Raw genomic sequence first — 19,615 nt, 5'->3', positions numbered from 1 at the left:
AAACAAGCATGGCTGGAGATGTATAAACATACGCACAATCCTGACCATCTGTGCCAAGGCGGAAACTGACTGGAAGGATAAAGGTGGGTGGGCGGAGGGAGTGAAGCAGCTGAAATGAGGTGAGTCTTGTTTTGTCAAGGCTGCGTTGGGGTTTGAACGGAACGTGTTCTCCATTTCTCAAAAAGTTGAGAAGTACTATACATACATGAACGGAATTTTTCATTCCATTTTTGGTGCAGCGGGTAGGGGTCCATGGGATTTGAGAGGGGACCGTGTGGAAGTGAGAGAAGCACCCGCGGCAGTGATTTTCAAAGTGTGGTCCTGAGCATCAGCGTCAGGACCAGCGTCAGCATCATCACCGGGGCCGTTATCAGAAATATAAATTCTCAGGCCCCGCCCCAGACTTCCTGACGCAGAAGCTCTGGGAGTGGTCCAGCCGTCCGCGTTTCCACACGCCTGCCGGGCATTCTGATGCTCCCCAGCTGGGGACCGCTGCTCTGTGAGGTGGTGCTGAGGCTGGAGCAAAGAGTCGTGTCTCTGAAACAGCAGGTCCAGAGGCCAGCTGTGTCCGCAGGAGGGTTCTAGAAGCAAGCAGCCGGTGACGAGGGGCAGCTGGTGAAGGCCTCGGAGCTCTCTGGCGGGAACTCCACGAGGCTGCACTGGAGCCCTCTGAACTGTGTCAGAGCCGCGATTCTGAGTTAATGTCTTCAGAGAATTCTAACTTTTGCATTTCCTGACTTTTATGAGCGTGTTGAGTGTTGTAATTCCGTGAGGCTTTTAAATGTAATTTCCTTTGCTTTGAAGGAAAAGTTGAGATGGTGGGGAGGGGTTTTTTAGGGGTTGGGTGGTGGCTGGTAGTGAGATGGTAAAAATGGGGAAACCGTTTTCAAAGGGAATAAAGCGTCAGCACATTTATTCTGTAAAGGCATTGCTGCAAAGCCTGTATACCTTTACCGAAACATGATAAGATAAATTAATAATAATAAAAGCTAATATTTATATACCTCCTGTGATGTGGCAGGCATATTCTAAAGTATTTACGTATGTTGATCCATTAATCCTCAGACCAAGTTCTGGGGTAGGGCCTGTTATTGTTGCCATGTGTTAAAAGAGGCAACTATAGCTCAGAGTGGTTAAGACACTTGCTCAGGGTTACACAGCTAGAGCTGGGACTAGAACCCCAGCTTTCAGACTGTGTTTTTAGCCGGTATTCTATGTTATGCTGCAAGAACTTAAACACTGCATGACAACTATTTCTATTTTGAAAGATTTTTGTGACTCATTGTTCTAAATTGTTTGGCTTTTGAGAATTAGGCTTCAGGGCCTGATGACTTTCTTATTTAATTTTCTGGTTGGCCAGCCGAGTATTTCGTGAGTCTAGCCAGTTCTCACAGAAGGTAGCCGAACCTGACTTCTGGGTAGAGTAAATCAGTTACAAAATAAAGGTTAGGCTCAGTGCCAGAGCAAAGCTTGGAAAGACTCTGGAACCCCCCAGCCAGAACAGTTGAGCCAAGTGTCAGCAAACCCTGAGGGTTAGAAACTCCTAAAAGACCTGGGTTCCCATCTGAGGGCATGGAGTGTGAGTTCCATGGGGTGGAGGGAGCTAGAGGGAGGAGAAAGGAAGGACTCAGAAAGTTTTTTTTTTTTTTTTTAGTTATTTCTGAGATTTACATTTTAAAGTAATAACTAGAATTATGACATAACATTATACCAGAACATGTAAGATTTTTAGAAATTTCATGTAATGTCTGAAACATTTATATTAACATATTTCCATACAAATAACCCAAAGAAAGTTTAGTATTAGCTTTTTGTTTGTTTGTTTGTTTTATACTGCAGGTTCTTATTAGTCATCAATTTTATACACATCAGTGTATACATGTCAATCCCAATCGCCCAATTCAGCACACCACCATCCCCACCCCACAACGGTTTTCCCCCCTTGGTGTCCATACCTTTGTTCTCTACATCTGTGTCTCAACTTCTGCCCTGCAAACCAGTTCATCTGTACCATTTTTCTAGGTTCCACATACATGCGTTAATATACAATATTTGTTTTTCTCTTTCTGACTTACCTCACTCTGTATGACAGTCTCTAGATCCATCCATGTCTCAACAAATGACTAAATTTTGTTCTTTTATATGGCTGAGTAATATTCCATTGTATATATGTACCACCACTTCTTTATCCATTCGTCTGTCGATGGGCATTTACGTTGCTTCCATGACCTGGCTATTGTAAATAGTGCTGCAATGAATATTGGGGTGCATGTGTCTTTTTCAATTATGGTTTTCTCTGGGTATATGCCCAGTAGTGGGATTGCTGGATCATATGGTAATTCTATTTTTAGTTGTTTAAGGAACCTCCATACTGTTCTCCATAGTGGCTGTATCAATTTACATTCCCACCAACAGTGCAAGAGGGTTCCCTTTTCTCCACACCCTCTCCAGCAGTTGTTGTTTGTAGATTTTCTGATGACGCCCATTCTAACTGGTGTGAGTTGCTACCTCATTGTAGTTTTGATTTGCATTTCTCTAATAATTAGTGATGTTGAGCAGGTTTTCATGTGCTTCTTGGCCATCTGTATGTCTTCTTTGGAGAAATGTCTATTTAGGTCTTCTGCCCATTTTTGGATTGGGTTGTTTCTTTCTTTAATATTGAGCTGCATGAGCTGTTTATATATTTTGGAGATTAATCCTTTGTCCATTGATTCGTTTGTGAATATTTTCTCCCATTCTGAGGGTTGTCCTTTCGTATTGTTTATGGTTACCTTTGCTGTGCAAAAGCTTTGAAGTTTCATTAGGTCCCATTTGTTTATTTTTGTTTTTATTTCCATTACTCTAGGAGGTGGATCAAAAAAGATCTTGCTGCGATTTATTTCAAAGCGTGTTCTTCCTATGTTTTCCTCTAGGAGTTTTATACTGTCCGGTCTTACATTTAGGTCTCTAATCCATTTTGAGTTTATTTTTGTGTATGGTGTTAAGGAGTGTTCTAATTTCATTCTTTTACATGTAGCTGTCCAGTTTTCCCAGCACCACTTTTTGAAGAAGCTGTCTTTTCTCCCCTGTATATTCTTGCCTCCTTTATCAAAGATAAGGTGACCATATGTGCGTGGGTTTATCTCTGGGCTTTCTATCCTGTTCCATTGATCTATATTTCTGTTTTTGTGCCAGTACCATACTGTCTTGATTACTGTAGCTTTGTAGTATAGTCTGAAGCCAGGGAGTCTGATTCCTCCAGCTCTGTTTTTCTTTCTCAAGATTGCTTTGGCTATTTGGGGTCTTTTGTGTTTCCATACAAATTGTGAAATTTTTTGTTCTAGTTCTGTGAAAACTGCCAGTGGTAGTTTGATAGGGATTGCATTGAATCTGTAGATTGCTTTGGGTAGTAGAGTCATTTTCACAACGTTGATTCTTCCAATCCAAGAACATGGTATATCTCTCCATCTGTTAGTATCATCTTTAATTTCTTTCATCAGTGTCTTATAGTTTTGTGCATACAGGTCTTTTGTCTCCCTAGGCAGGTGTATTCCTAGGTATTTTATTCTTTTTTTTGCAATGGTAAATGGGAGTGTTTCCATAATTTCTCTTTCAGATTTGTCATCATTAGTGTATAGGAATGCAAGAGATTTCTGTGTGCTAATTTTGTATCCTGCAACTTTACCAAATTCATTGATTAGCTCTCGTAGTTTTCTGGTGGCATTTTTAGGATTCTCTATGTATAGTACCATGTCATCTGCAAACAGTGACAGTTTTACTTCTTCTTTTCCAATTTCTATTCCTTTTATTTCTTTTTCTTCTCTGATTCCCGTGGCTAGGACTTCCAAAACTATGTTGAATAATAGTGGTGAGAGTGACATCCTTGTCTTGTTCCTGATCTTAGAGGAAATGCTTTCAGTTTTTCACCATTGAAAATGATGCTTGCTGTGGGTTTGTCATATATAGCCTTCATTATGTTGAGGTAGGTTCCCTCTATGCCCACTTTCTGGAGAGTTTTTATCATAAATGGGTGTTGAATTTTGTCAAAAGCTTTTTTTGCATCTATTGAGATGATCATATGGTTTTTATTCTTCAATTTGTTAATATGGTGTATCACATTGATTGATTTGCATATATCGAAGAATACCTTGCATCCCTGGGATAAATCCCACTTGATCGTGGTGTATGATCCTTTTAATGTGTTGTTGGATTCTGTTTGCTAGTATTTTGTTGAGGATTTTTGCATCTATATTCATCAGTGATATTGGTCTGTAATTTTCTTTTTTTGTAGTATCTTTGTCTGGTTTTGGTATCAGGGTGATGTTGTCCTCATAGAATGAGTTTGGGAGTGTTCCTTCCTCTGCAATTTTTTGGAAGAGTTTGAGAAGGGTGGGTGTTAGCTCTTCTCTAAATGTTTGATAGAAGTCACCTGTGAAACCATCTGGTCCTGGACTTTTGTTTGTTGGAAGATTTTTAATCACAGTTTCAATTTCATTACTTGTGATTGGTCTGTTCTTATTTTCTATTTCTTCCTGGTTCAGTCTTGGAAGGTTATACCTTTCTAGGAATTTGTCCATTTCTTCCAGGTTGTCCATTTTATTGTCATAGAGTTGCTTGTAGTAGTCTCTTAGGATGCTTTGTATTTCTGCGGTGTCTGTTGTGACTTCTCCTTTTTCATTTCTGATTTTATTGATTTGAGTCCTCTCCCTCTTTTTCTTGATGAGTGTGGCTAATGGTTTATCAATTTTGTTTATCTTCTCAAAGAACCAGCTTTTCGTTTTATTGATCTTTGCTATTGTTTTCTTTGTTTCTATTTCATTTATTTCTGCTCTGATCTTTATGATTTCTTTCCTTCTGCCAACTTTGGGTTTTGTTTGTTCTTCTTTCTCTAGTTCCTTTAGGTGTAAGGTTAGATTGTTTACTTGAGATTTTTCTTGTTTCTTGAAATAGGCTTGTATAGCTATAAACTCCCCTCTTAGAACTGCTTTTGCTGCATCCCATAGGTTTTGGATTGTCGTGTTTTCATTATCATTTGTCTCTAGGTATTTTTTGATTTCCTCTTTGATTTCTTCAGTGATCTCTTGGTTATTTAGTAACGTATTGTTTAGCCTCCATGTGTTTGTCTTTTTTACGTTTTTTTCCCTGTAATTCATTTCTAATCTCATAGCGTTGTGGTCAGAAAAGATGCTTCATATGATTGCAATTTTCTTAAATTTACTGAGGCTTGATTTGTGACCCAAGATGTGATCTGTCTTGGAGAATGTTCTGTGCGCACTTGAGAAGAAAGTATAATCTGCTGTTTTTGGATGGAATGTCCTATAAATATCAATTAAATCTATCTGGTCTATTGTGTCGTTTAAAGCTTCTGTTTCCTTATTTATTTTCATTTTGGATGATCTGTCCATTGGTGTAAGTGAGGTGTTAAAGTTCCCCACTATTATTGTGTTACTGTCGATTTCCTGTTTTATAGCTGTTAGCCGTTGCCTTATGTATTGAGGTGCTCCTATGTTGGGTGCATATATATTTATAATTGTTATATCTTCTTCTTGGATTGATCCCTTCATCATTATGTAGTGTCCTTCCTTGTCTCTTGTAACATTCTTTATTTTAAAGTCTATTTTATCTGATATGAGTATAGCTACTCCAGCTTTGTTTTGATTTCCATTTGCATGGAATATCTTTTTCCATCCCCTCACTTTCAGCCTGTATGTGTCCCTAGGTCTGAAGTGGGTCTCTTGTAGACAGCATATAGATGAGTCTTGTTTTTGTATCCATTCAGCAAGCCTGTGTCTTTTGGTTTGAGCATTTAGTCCATTTATGTTTAAGGTAATTATCAATATGTATGTTCCTATGACCATTTTCTGAATTGTTTTGGGTTTGTTCTTGTAGATCCTTTTCTTCTCTTGTGTTTCCCACTTAGAGAAGTTCCTTTAGCATTTGTTGTAGAGCTGGTTTGGTGGTGCTGAAGTCTCTTAGCTTTTGCTTGTCTGTAAAGCTTTTGATTTCTGCATCGAATCTGAATGGGATCCTTGCTGGGTAGAGTAATCTTGGTTGTAGGTTCTTCCCTTTCATCACTTTAAGTGTATCATGCCACTCCTTTCTGGCTTGTAGAGTTTCTGCTGAGAAATCAGCTGTTAACCTTATGGGAGTTCCCTTGTATGTTATTTGTCGTTTTTCCCTTGCTGCTTTCAAGAATTTTTCTTTGTCTTTAATTTTTGCCAATTTGATTACTATGTGTCTCGGCGTGTTTCTCCTTGGGTTTATCCTGTATGGGACTCGCTGTGCTTCCTGGACTTGGGTGGCTATTTCCTTTCCCATGTTAGGGAAGTTTTCGACTATAATCTCTTCAAATATTTTCTCTGGTCCTTTCTCTCTCTCTTCTCCTTCTGGGACCCCTATAATACGAATGTTGTTGCATTTAATGTTGTCCCAGAGGTCTCTTAGGCTGTCTTCATTTCTTTTCATTCTTTTTTCTTTAGTCTGTTCCGCAGCAGTGAATTCCACCATTCTGTCTTCCAGGTCACTTATCCGTTCTTCTGCCTCAGTTATTCTGCTATTGATTCCTTCTAGTGTAGTTTTCATTTCATTTCTTGTATTGTTCATCTCTGTTTGTTTGTTCTTCAGTCCTTCTAGGTCTTTGTTAAGCATTTCTTGCATCTTCTCGATCTTTGCCTCCATTCTTTTTCTGAGGTCCTGGATCATCTTCACTATCATTATTCTGAATTCTTTTTCTGGAAGGTTGCCTATCTCCACTTCATTTAGTTGTTTTTCTGGGGTTTTATCTTGTTCCTTCATCTGGTACATAGCCCTCTGTCTTTTCATCTTGTTTATCTTTCTGTGAATGTGGTTTTTGTTCCACAGGCTGCAGGATTGTAGTTCTTCTTGCTTCTGCTCTCTGCCCTCTGGTGGATGAGGCTATCTAAGAGGCTTGATGGGGGGGACTGGTGTTGGGTAGAGCTGACTGGTGCTCTGGTGGGCAGAGCTCAGTAAAACTTTAATCCACTTGACTCTTAATGGGTGGGGCTGGGTTCCCTCCCTGTTGGTTGTTTTGCCTGAGGCAACCCAACACTGGAGCCTACCTGGGCTCTTCGGTGGGGCTAATGGCAGACTCTGGGAGGGCTCACGCCAAGGAGCACTTCCCAGAACTTCTGCTGCCAATGTCCTTGTCCCCACGGTGAGCCACAGCCACCCTCCACCTCTGCAGGAGACCCTCCAACACTAGCAGATAGGTCTGGTTCAGTCTCCCCTGGGGTCACCGCTCCTTCCCCTGGGTCCCGATGCGCACACTACTTTGTGTGTGCCCTCCAAGAATGGAGTCTCTCTTTCCCCCAGTCTTGTCGAAGTCCTGCAATCAATTCCCACTAGGCATCAAAGTCTGATTCTCTAGGAATTCCTCCTCCCGTTGCTGGACCCCCAGGTTGGGAAGCCTGACGTGGGGCTCAGAACCTTCACTCCAGTGGGTGGACTTCTGTGGTATAAGTGTTCTCCAGTCTGTGAGTCACCCACCCAGCAGTTATGGGATTTGATTTTACTGTGATTGCGCCCCTCCTACCATCTCATTTTGGCTTCTCCTTTGTCTTTGGATGTGGGGTATCTTTTTTGGTGAGTTCCAGTGTCTTCCTGTCGATGATTGTCCAGCAGCTAGTTGTGATTCTGGTGTTCTCGCAAGAGGGAGTGAGAGCACGTCCTTCTACCCCGCCATCTTGGTTCCTCTCCAGTCAGTTTGTTGATATCATTTTGTCTTCTGGGGGTCATTCTCAGGATAAACATTCATTGGTGAAGAGCATTGGCTTTGGGGTTGGATGACGGCTGGAGTTTGAGGCCTGATTCCTTCCCTTGCTAGATGTGGAAACCTACTGCTATGCTTCAGTTTTCCTCACTTATGAAACACAGGTAGTATTAGTGCTGGCCTTAGTGTTGTTGAGAGGATTAAATAAATGGTACACTTAAAGTTCTTTAAACAGTGCCTGGCATAGAGCAAGCACCAAATAGGTGTCAATTCTTATCCTTCTTGTTTACTGACCTGCTGCTACCTGCCTGGCACTGTTCTACAATCTTTTGAGAACACTGATGACCAGTTACCACTGTGTTTCACATCAGCACTAGGACTTCGGTATCTCCTATTTTGCAGGGGACGAAACTGAGTCTCAGTGGGCTCATTTGCCTGAGGTAACACAAGCAGGGAGTGGCACAGTGAGGCTTTAACTGGGGTGGGCCTGAGCCCATGGCTTGGTGGCACTGCTGTCGCCCCTCCCACAGGCAGCCATTGTGCCGACATTCACCCCCACTGGATTGAAAGAATTGGCTCTGGGCCCCTGGGTAAACTGATACTGAATTACTGCTTTATTCACGCTTTTAAAAACTGGGTTTAAAGCGGCTTTTAATCACTTTCCTCAAACTTTTACCACTGTGGAAATCCTCCCGATTCGTTGGCTTACGGATATATCAGCACAAGAACTGTTTGATGAGACCTGTGATTTGCTTGTGATTTTCCGACCACCGTGTGATGGATAAGTGGTTTGAGTCACAAATGCATGGGACTTCCTCTGTGGGAACGAATGTAGATGCTGCAGTCACATTCCCTGACACTTCTCACACTTAACATTGCACTGTCACTAACACATTGGCATCATAAACTTGGAGCTCTCTGTCCATTGTTTACATACGAAGGAGCAGCTGGTCCAGATCAGGAGAGAGGTCTACTATGACCTCTGACCTCTTCCCAAGCCTGGGTTGCTGTCAAAGTCATTGCCAGTCACAGCACTCCACTTCCTGTTGCTGCAAATTTAATTTATTGTTCTCTGGCTAGTCCCGCAACAGGTTTGGACTTCTTTAGTAGATTGTTTTCTCCCCTTGGTGCCTTACTGTGTCTGTGTCAGACAAGGCAGGGAGTATTGGGGACCCCAAAATAGATGCCCTAGATGTGAGAGACTGTAATTCAAGGGGTATATTCATGGGCATTTAGCTCATATCTCTGTATGTTTTACTGCTATTTACACAGCACATCTTTTGACTTTATAATATTTACTGTAAAGTATACTGTATGCCAAGAAAATACAGAAGCAAGAAGCAAAATTCACAGTACCAGTGACTACATAAACCTAGAAACAGAGACTGTATTTGACTTTTCATTATCAGGTTGAAACATATAGAATTGCCAATACAAAATATTTTTGACCTATAAAAACAGAATGCCCCTTGGGAAACAAAGGAGTTAAAATTAGGTGAGAAAAAAAAAGATTCAAAAATATCAAAATGAAAGCCCCCCCCAGCCTCCATATATTATCAAGACAAATGATAACTGAGGAATTTTTGCTAGAAAATTTAGCAATATCTTTTATTGGAGAGGGGTGAGCAGTCTTTAAAATTCGGGAAAGATGAATTTGATAAGACAAAATATCAGAGGAAAAATATGAGGGGCACTGACTTAACCCATCTGAGTCTCAGTTTTCTCATTTGTAGAATGGGAACATTGTACTGGATGATTCAATGTGAAGAGTGTGAGACTTGATGGACACTTGAAATAGGCATGGGATTTGAAAAGCAACTCTCCATAAGTCAGGATGCTCCAAAATAGAAAAAAATTTTGAAGAAGTAGGGCAAAGGCAGATCAATTTGGGATTGGTATCTTTATTTATCTTTCCAAGGCATGTTTAAGCTTAACATTAAACAGAAGCATTCCTAAGTTGCTACATTCCATGGAATTTTAGACATACACAGGTCTCATGCCCAGCATAAAAAAGAAAAAAAAAGAAAGGAAAACAGAAAAAAAATCCATTTTCAGCTTTGACCACAAACAGGAGGTGATTCTTGTTACCATCAGTCTTGAAAACATCTTCCCCCATCTCAGTGTGGCAAAGGGCATAAAACACACACCCTCACCCTCCTCAGAGGATACTAGGAGCTACAGGCAGCTGTGGACAAGAGGGAACCTTTTCTGGGCAGTTAATAAGCCAATCAGGTAAGAGCATTTTACAGATGCTTTGGAGAGAAGCAAAGTCTTTTTGGCAATATCCTGATAATGTCCATATTTTTTAGCAAATCCATCAATAAGGACTAAAGTCAGTTCTTCAAATGGGAATGTGATCCCTATTCAAGGATGTGGCATGATGCTAATAGGTAACATTTCCAAAATACCAATAATATGCCAGACACTCTTCCAAGTGTTTTATTTTTATGCTTTTTATTTTTCTCTTAACATCTTTATTAGACTATAATTGCTTTACAATGGTGTGTTATTTTCTGCTTTATAACAAAGTGAATCAGTTATACATATACATATGTCCCCATATCTCTTCCCTCTTGCACCTCCCTCCCTCCCACCCTCCCTATCCCACCCCTCTAGGTGGTCACAAAGCACCGAGCTGATCTCCCTGTGCTATGCGGCTGCTTCCCACTAGCTATCTATTTCACATTTGATAGTGTATATATGTCCATGCTGCTCTCTCACTTTGTCCCAGCTTACCCTTCCCCCTCCCCATATCCTCAAGTCCATTCTCTAGTAGGTCTGCATCTTTATTCCCATCTTGCCCCTAGGTTCTTCTGACCATTTTCTTTTTTTTTTAGATTCCATATATATGTGTTAGCATAAGGTATTTGTTTTTCTCTTTCTGACTTACTTCACTCTGTATGACAGTCTCTAGGTCCATCCACCTCACTACAAATAACTCAGTTTCATTCCTTTTTATGGCTGAGTAATATTCCATTGTATATATGTGCCACATCTTCTTTATCCATTCATCTGTTGATGGCACTTAGGTTGCTTCCATGTCCTGGCTATTGTAAATAGAGGTGCAATGAACATTTTGGTACATGTCTCTTTTTGAATTATGGTTTTCTCAGGGTATATGCCCAGTAGTGGGATTGCTGGGTCATATGGTACTTTTATTTTTAGTTTTTTGAGGAACCTCTATACCGTTCTCCATAGTGACTATATCAATTTACATTCCCACCAACAGTGCAAGAGGGTTCCCTTTTCTCCACACCCTCTCCAGCATTTATTGTTTGTAGATTTTTTGATGATGGCCATTCTGACCGGTGTGAGATGATATCTCATTGTAGTTTTGATTTGCATTTCTCTAATGATTAATGATGTTGCGCATTCTTTCATGTGTTTGTTGGCAATCTGTATATCTTCTTTGGAGAAATGTCTGTTTAGGTCTTCGGACCATTTTTGGATTGGGTTGTTTGTTTTTTTGATATTGAGCTGCATGAGTTCCTTGTATGTTTTGGAGATTAATCCTTTGTCAGTTGCTTCATTTGCAAATATTTTCTCCCATTCCGAGGGTTGTCTTTTCGTCTTGTTTATGGTTTCCTTTGCTGTGCAAAAGCTTTTAAGTTTCATTAGGTCCCATTTGTTTATGTTTGTTTTTATTTCCATTTCTCTAGGAGGTGGGTCAAAAAGGATCTTGCTGTGACTTATGTCATAGAGTGTTCTTCCTATGTTTTCCTCTAAGAGTTTGATGGTGTCTGGCCTTACATTTAGGTCTTTAATCCATTTTGAGTTTATTTTTGTGTATGGTGTTAGGGAGTGTTTTAATTTCATTCTTTTACATGTAGTTGTCCAGTTTTCCCAGCACCACTTATTGAAGAGGCTGTCTTTTCTCCATTGTATATTCTTGTCTTCTTTAACAAAAATAAGGTGACCATATGTGCGTGGGTTTATCTCTGGGCTTTCTATCCTGTTCCATTGATCTATATTTCTGTTTTTGTGCCAGTACCATACTGTCTTGATTACTGTAGCTTTGTAGTACAGTCTGAAGTCTGGGAGCCTGATTCCTCCAGCTCTGTTTTTCTTTCTCAAGATTGCTTTGGCTATTCGGGGTCTTTTGTGTTTCCATACAAATTGTGAAATTTTTTGTTCTAGTTCTGTGAAAACTGCCAGTGGTAGTTTGATAGGGATTGCATTGAATCTGTAGATTGCTTTGGGTAGTAGAGTCATTTTCACAATGTTGATTCTTCCAATCCAAGAACATGGTCTATCTCTCCATCTATTTGTATCATCTTTAATTTCTTTCATCAGTGTCTTATAGTTTTCTGCATACAGGTCTTTTGTCTCCTTAGGTAGGTTTATTCCTAGATATTTTATTCTTTTTGTTGCAATGGTAAATGGGAGTGTTTTCTTAATTTCACTTTCAGATTTTTCACCAAGTGTTTTAAATGAATTAACTCTCTTAATCTTGATAGCTCTCTGAGTTCAGTACTGCTTATACAGATGATAAAACTGAGGCACAGCTGAAATGTAAATGTTGGCAGTCCACACACAAATGGTTAGGAAAAGCTGGACAACCCAGGGAGTAGAGAAACTTAACAAGGAACAGAAGCATTCTTTTAATTGGGAATAGTGGGAGGAGCTGGATGTTTCTATCCTAGTCCTACTATGATTCATTTAGTAGAACAATGATACTATATGTCATTTAATTATATCACACACACACACACGTAGTTCTCATACTCAGCTACTCTGTTTTCTTCATAAATCCTAAGATAATGAGCCTTTCTGGGTATTGTTAGAGGTAGATAACTGTACAGGTGGGGCCGCATCTGATATTGCAGTATCAGTGCCGGGTTTGGTGTCCTTCCAGCCTTGGTTAAAATCCCAACTTCACTATTCATCAGCTGTGTGACCCAAGTAAATTGCCTGATGTCACCCATATGTAAAAAAGGCTTAACAGTACTTACTTCACAGAGCTGTTGGGAGGTTTAAATGAGATCATATGAATAGTTAGCACAGTACGTAGCACATAGCAGATGCTTAGGAAACAGTGACAACAGTAGCTATTTCTAGAGTCACCTAACAAAATAAGCCACCTCATTTCACAATGCTTATTTTTCCAGGTTTAACTGGGTGTGACACCCTATGAACTTGTTTCTCAGGGTACTTCAGTGGACCCAGCAGATAGAAATATGTTTAAAGTAATGAGCTTGTTCATTATCTTGCTAATTTTATGGGTCAATCAAACAGGATCTACGTGATCCTGGAAATGAAGTGATGAAGACAGTGCTGCTAAGCTGGGATTTCTGGTGCGGCAGCTCTTCCCATAAGATGCCTCTGCTAGACTTCCCTTTGCTTTTTCTACCCCTGTGCCGGAAGCCAGAGCTATGTGTATTTTCGTTCTCAGCATTCTCATATGTTGATTTTTTTTTCACCTACTAAAATGTAGTAAGCTTGAGAAAAGTTCAATTAAAATGAAACATAAATATTTTCTTTCTTACTGTGTCATTAAAAACTCTACCCCCACGCCTGAAGTTACTTGGCATCCACCCAAAGGAAACATTTTTCCCTCTTGGCCCCTGCTGTTTAAGGCATAGAGGAAACAGATCTGCTTAGTCTGCCTCAACAGGATCCTTGCATGGGGAGAGGAGCAAAGGTTTCAAAGGCCTGGAAAAGAGAGTACAAAGTAGAAAAGTAAGCCAAGAGAAAAAAGGTGGAGCATGAACACTAAAAGAGGGAGAGGAGAAAATGATTTCGTAAGACAAGCCTATAATGGACAGTTTCTGGAGGATAGCATATTACCTTGGGTTTCTGCCTCAAAGGTATAAAGCTCACTGTTAGGTAATGACCTGCTCCAGAAGAGAGTCCAATATAGCATTATTCCTGACAATTTCTAGTGGATTCCAACGTTATTCAACACAGCTAGTACTTCAAGTTTATGTTATGAGGTGAGATCATCTTCACCAGCATCGGTAGCACTAATATTTACTGAGCATTTACTATCGCTATGAAGCTAACAAAGATTAGTTTCTTTAATCCTTAAAAAATCTTATGAGCCAGCTATGATTATAATCCCAACTTTAAAGGTGGGAAGTTCAGGGAGGTTACAATTAGTAGAGGGTGGATCCTGGATTTAAATCCCGGCAGCTGGACTCCAGTACTTGTGCCCAGAATCTTACTCGATTGTACACTCCATTTGTTGGACACCTTTTCAAAGTTCTTCCTACTATAACTCCTCTTCCTCCTCTTCCTCTTAATCTTCTGCCTTCCCCTGTTTACATGGATCCCATCCACAGAGTCAGGTTCTATTTTGTAAGTGGTGGATCATCCAATTCTATTTCCTATCACAGAGCTAAGGTATTCCTACCAGTCATCTTTCCAATAGACACTAATCCAGTGGAATCAGTATTCCATTGCCAGAAAAAATTCAAATAGAGGGAACTGCTCCATCTAGAGTTCCATCCTGCAAATAAGTTCAGTTATTTTCATTTATTGCTCTTCCTCCCTTCCTCCCTTCCCCAGAAACTTTTGCCTTGTCTAAACATTATGCTTTTATTCCAGGTTTGGCCCCAAATAAACTGATCTATGGTGGCAAGCACGGAGAGCGGCTTCCTGTGGATATTGGGAGGGCAGCACATTCCTTTTCATCTTCTCTTTTCTAAACAAATATATCTCTGTTTCAATCTTTCTTCCCATGTGCTGAACACTCTCTTTTTCTTTCTTTCATCCATTTAGCGTGTCAATTTCTGTTCCGCTCACATTAAAGCAAGAGTCAAAACTGAGGTGAGGATGGGTGATTGCTTTACAACGTTCTCATTTTAATCAGCCCATCCTTACATTCATGTAGAAAAATTTCATCCTGAAAAGTGACACAGAGACTGCTGAAATCCAGATAAGAGTTTCTCTGATATTCATCCATTGAGGAGCTTGACATGTAAAGAGGATACAGAGTTTTTTACTTTCAGAGTCCTATTCCAAATAAGATAAATCCCTGCCCCTTAAAAGCAGTGGTTGCTAAACCCTTAAAAGTGGTTGGGCAAAACGGTTCCCAGAGAAGATTGGCTTCTTGTGGTTATGTATGAACATAATGTCTCTTCAGTTATCAGGTATATTACATTTGCTAGCTGTGTGACTTTCTTTTTTCTTTAATAAATTTATTTATTTATTTATTTATTTTTGGCTGTGTTGGGTCTTCGTTGCTGTGCACAGGCTTTCTCTAGTTGCGGCGAGTGGGGGCTACTCTTTGTTGTGGTGCACGGGCTTCTCATTGCGGTGGCCTCTCGTTGTGGAGCACGGGCTCTAGGCGTGCGGGCTTCAGTAGTTGCAGCACGCGGGCTCAGTAGTTGCAGCATGTGGACACAGAGCACGCAGCCTTTGGTAGTTGTGGCACGTGGGCTCAGTAGTTGTGGCACATGGGCTTAGTTGCTCCGTGGCCTGTGGGATCTTCCCGGACCAGGGCTTGAACCCATGTCCCTTGCATTGGCAGGCAGATTCTTAACCACTGCGCCACCAAGGAAGTCCCTAGCTATGTGACTTTGAGTAATTTATGTAGTTCAGTTTCCTCATCTATGAAATGAAGATGATAAAAATAACTACCTCATAGGGTTGTCATGAGGAATAAATTATAAATATATCTTAAGACTTTACTTAACACTGGAAGTTCAATATGTGTTAACCTATTATTATCATTCATTTAAAATGCTAGACCTTCTCTTTCTTATTTTAGTAGTATCAATTTGCCACCCATACGTTCTTCCTCCCTCCTTTCCTCCCTCCCTCCCTGCCTTCCTCCCTTCCTTCCTTCCTTCCTTCCTTCCTTCCTTCCTTCTGAATGTGTTTATTTAGTAACTGGTATGTGCCAGACACTGTGCTAGGCTATGGAATACAATGGTAAGCAAAAAGAGATAGTGTCCCTGCCTTTACAGATCTTACAGTCTAGTGGGGAGACCAGGCAGAAATTAAACAATCATACAAGAGTATGTACATGTCCTGTGATACATTCTTTGAAGGATTCATGAGCTGGTTGATGATGTCAAAGGAGTTTGAAACATGGGGATTTGGCCTAACCAGGGAGGAGAGGGCATTCCTTTAGCATCCTTCAGGAGCTGATATGAGTTAAGAGCTAAAAGGTTAGTAGGAGAGACAACTTGGCAAAGCAGGGAGGGAGAAATGTTCCAGGCGGTGGAATCTGGGTGAGGAGAGCAGAGGGAGTGAGGAGGGAGGGACATGATGCAACAAGAAAAGGGAAAAGGGTGGGAGGCACAGATTATGCAGAGCTTCTCGACCAAGTCCACCAGCTAAGTGTTTGGAGCAATGGGGATCCAGAGAAAAAATTTAGGCTAGGTTTTATGTGTATGTGTGGGGTATTTAGACTTCAGTGGTTTTATTTGAGTTTCCAAAAGAGTGCTATGAATGAATTACTGTGAACTAATACTGTGAATTAGTGAGTTACTGTGAATTAATGTAAAGACAGATTTGGAGTGGGCTAAACAGGATGTGAGAGACCAGTTAGAAGGCTCTTGCAGTAATTTACGAGAGAGATGACATCAGTTTAGACTAGGCTGGTCGTGGCCAAGGTGGAATGATGTGGAAGGACGTGAGCGGCCTTTAACGAATAAAATTCCTAACATTTGGAGGTGGATGAGGTTAGGGATCGGGGAAGAAGAGCTGGGTGCCGTGGATGACTTCATTAATCCTAATGAGAGTGAACATTTTCCCTTTTGTTTCCCTCCAGTGCCCAAGAAGTATAGACTGGTATAATATGTGGGGTCTTTATAGAGTTGAAATTGTTAGCAGACCCGAAACATTTGAGAAAGGCCGCTTAGGTGTGCTTTTTATTTAGCCAAAATAAAAGAGGAAGTTGACCTTCAACCCTTGTCTTTGTTTTGTTCCAGCAGCAGAAATCATTTTTGGTTGCTCTCTGACTCGAGTAAACAACACTCCCTGTCACCTTATCCCTTTGATGGTCAGTTCCACTTCTATATTTTCACTGGGACATGATTCTCACTGACAGGAGAAAGTTCAGCACCCAGGCCTGCAGCTGTGAAAATACTTGCTCCTCTCCAGAGCTATTAGTACTTCTGGGAAACCTGTCACAGTGCCAACCACTTACTGGTCCTGAAGTGACCCTGTTATTTTGGGAGGTAGTAAAGGAAACGATATTTTAAAAACCCCAAGTGGTACTCTCTTTGGGCATTGAAAGGTGTAAGTGATAAAATGCTCACTATACTTAAAGGCCAGAGGTAAACGGGTGCTGGATGCTCCCCAGACTCCTTCTATGTGTCAGCAAAATCTATCTGAGCTTGGTAAAATAACCCAGGACCGAAGCGTTCTCTTCAGTTGAATAATCAGACAACAAGAGGCAGGCAGTTAGGTTAGGCAGAAGTTAGGCAGAGAAGCTAACTTCTTCTGTTCCTGCTTTAGAATTTTTATTACAAACAAAACACAGTCCTTAGGCAGATTTAAGAGCACAGGAAGAAGACTTTAGGTTTTGAACTGCTGTCAGTGGAGCCCATGTTTTATTTACCTCTGTCTCTAAGCACATCCACGGTGCTTGTCACATAGTAGATACTCAATGAACGTTGGTTGGATAAAGGATTCATGTATGTTTTCATGGGTATTTATATGGTATAGTGAGTTAATTATTTTTGCCCCAGTCTGTAGAGATGGGTGCTTCCTGTACTCCATATTTATTTTGAATACTATTTAGCTACAAGGATGTTCTAAAATTAAATAATAAGGAAATCAGTTTTAGTACAATTTTACATGTTCTGATAGATACACTTGCTGACTAGGTGCAGCTGTGGATTTTCTCCCTGGAAGAAGCTTTTGCAACCTAAATTGCACTAGAATGAGGTTATTGATGTGGGAGGAAGGGAAAGTAAGGTAAAACTCACACCTTAATTTCTAGACAGGATTTCTATTTTAAAAACCAATTCCAAGCGCTTCTTGTATACCTGGCATAGGCACTGGAGATTTACCAATGATTTGTGATTTGAAATGACCCAGAACAGGCCCAGTGGTTCCCCTGTCCTTTGAAGCAGTTGATCTGTTCTCTTGATTGCTGGTCTGTACTTTCCCACCATCAGCTTCCTAGTCAGGGCTGCATTTCTTCTGGTCTGTCCTGTCGGAATAGTCTCTTTACCTTCATTTTCATACTACTCTAGTCTTGACTTCTTGTTGCTAGATTACTCTGTTACTGGTTCTCAAATGGTGGTTCCCAGACCAGCAGCATTAGCATTGTCTGGGAACTTACTATTAGAAATAAAAATCCTTGGGCCTCACCCTGGACCTACTCAAGAAGAAACTGGCCATGGGACCCAGCAATTTTAACAAGCACATAATCTCAAATGTGAGAACCACTGCTGATATAAAGCTCAGTTCTGAGCATGTCACCTCTTTGTTCAACACCCTTTATTGTCTTCCTTGTCAGCGACCGTGTAACCATGTGTTTGTATGTCCTTCTACAATAGAGCAACAGCTTCTGTTTCCCGATCCATGCAGGTATAGGTGTACCCACACTATCCAAATGGATTACTCCCTCTTGCCTCTGCTCTCCGGCCTTCTCTCTCTGTCAATGCTGGCTCCTCTGCTAGGAATGCCCCCCTCTCTTCCCTCTCCTTATAGAAACCTTACTCATTCTTTGAAGGCCATTTAAAAATTAATATTTATCGAAGTAATTCATACCTGTGACTTTAAAATCAAATAGTTTTGAAGGATTTATAAAGAAACATGACAAGCCCTACCCCACCTCGCAACCCCAGTCCTTCTATCCTCCCAATTCCATTCCCCAGGGAAGGCCACTTTAGCCATTTCTATTTTAGTTCTTCTTGCGTTTACTTCTATTTACATAACTAATATGCAACTACTTCTATTTAAAAGTAATTTAGAAATATTATCTATTAAAGGTAATTTGAAAATATTTAATATTAAATATTCTATTTAAAAGTAATTTTAAAATACTATCTTGCCATGGTAGATACAATTTGAATAGATGAAATTTTTTTTTTTTTTAGACATTTTATTTTATTTTATTTATTTTAAACATCTTTGTTGAAGTATAATTGCCTTACAATGGTGTGTTAGCTTCTGCTTTATAACAAAGTGAATCAGTTATACATATACAATATGTTCCCATTTCTCTTCCCTCTTGCATCTCCCTCCCTCCCACCCTCCCCATCCCACCCCTCTAGGTGGTCACAAAGCACAGAGCTGATCTCCCTGTGCTATGCGGCTGCTTCCCACTAGCTATCTATTTTACATTTGGTAGTGTATATATGTCCATGCCACTCTCTCACCCTGTCACATCTCACCCCTCCCCCTCCCCACATCCTCAAGTCCATTCTCTAGTAGGTCTGTGTATTCCCGTCTTGCCACTAGGTTCTTCATGGCCTTTTTTTTTTTTTTTTTTCCTTAGATTCCGTATATATGTGTTAGCATACTGTATTTGTTTTTCTCTTTCTGACTTACTTCACTCTGTATGACAGGCTCTAACTCCATCCACCTCATTACAAATACCTCCATTTCATTTCTTTTTATGGCTGAGTAATATTCCATTGTATATATGTGCCACATCTTCTTTATCCATTCATCTGTCGATGGGCATTTACGTTGCTTCCATGACCTGGCTATTGTAAACAGAGCTGCAATGAACATTTTGGTACATGACTCTTTTTGACCTATGGTTTTCTCAGGGTATATGCCCAGTAGTGGGATTGCTGGGTCGTATGGTAGTTCTATTTGTAGTTTTTTACGGAACCTCCATACTGTTCTCCATAGTGGCTGTATCAATTTACATTCCCACCAACAGTGCAAGAGTGTTCCCTTTCCTCCACACCCTCCCCAGCATTGATTGTTTGTAGATTTTTTGATGATGGCCATTCTGACCGGTGTGAGATGATATCTCATTGTAGTTTTGATTTG

At 40.5% G+C, this 19,615-nt stretch overlaps 1 protein-coding gene and 1 long non-coding RNA gene across 2 annotated transcripts in view; one reads left to right on the top strand and one right to left on the bottom strand.

Annotated features, from left to right (window-relative positions):
* The window catches only part of LOC137770214 (uncharacterized), a 172,506-nt gene that overhangs the window by 128,082 nt on the left and 24,809 nt on the right, over nt 1–19,615 (top strand). The gene's annotated exons all lie outside the window — the stretch shown is intronic.
* Nucleotides 1–19,615, bottom strand: part of LOC137770433 (heat shock protein 75 kDa, mitochondrial-like) — an 80,382-nt gene that overhangs the window by 51,357 nt on the left and 9,410 nt on the right. Inside the window, 1 exon segment of the mRNA XM_068553134.1 lies at nt 294–634. Within this exon segment, the coding sequence (XP_068409235.1) occupies nt 294–634 (341 nt within the window).

This window comes from Eschrichtius robustus, chromosome 10 (genome assembly GCF_028021215.1).
Source record: "Eschrichtius robustus isolate mEscRob2 chromosome 10, mEscRob2.pri, whole genome shotgun sequence".
In the NCBI taxonomy this organism is placed as follows: domain Eukaryota; kingdom Metazoa; phylum Chordata; class Mammalia; order Artiodactyla; family Eschrichtiidae; genus Eschrichtius; species Eschrichtius robustus.
The sequence above is the reverse complement of the archived record's forward strand: the minus strand, read 5'-3'. Positions and strand labels throughout refer to the sequence as shown.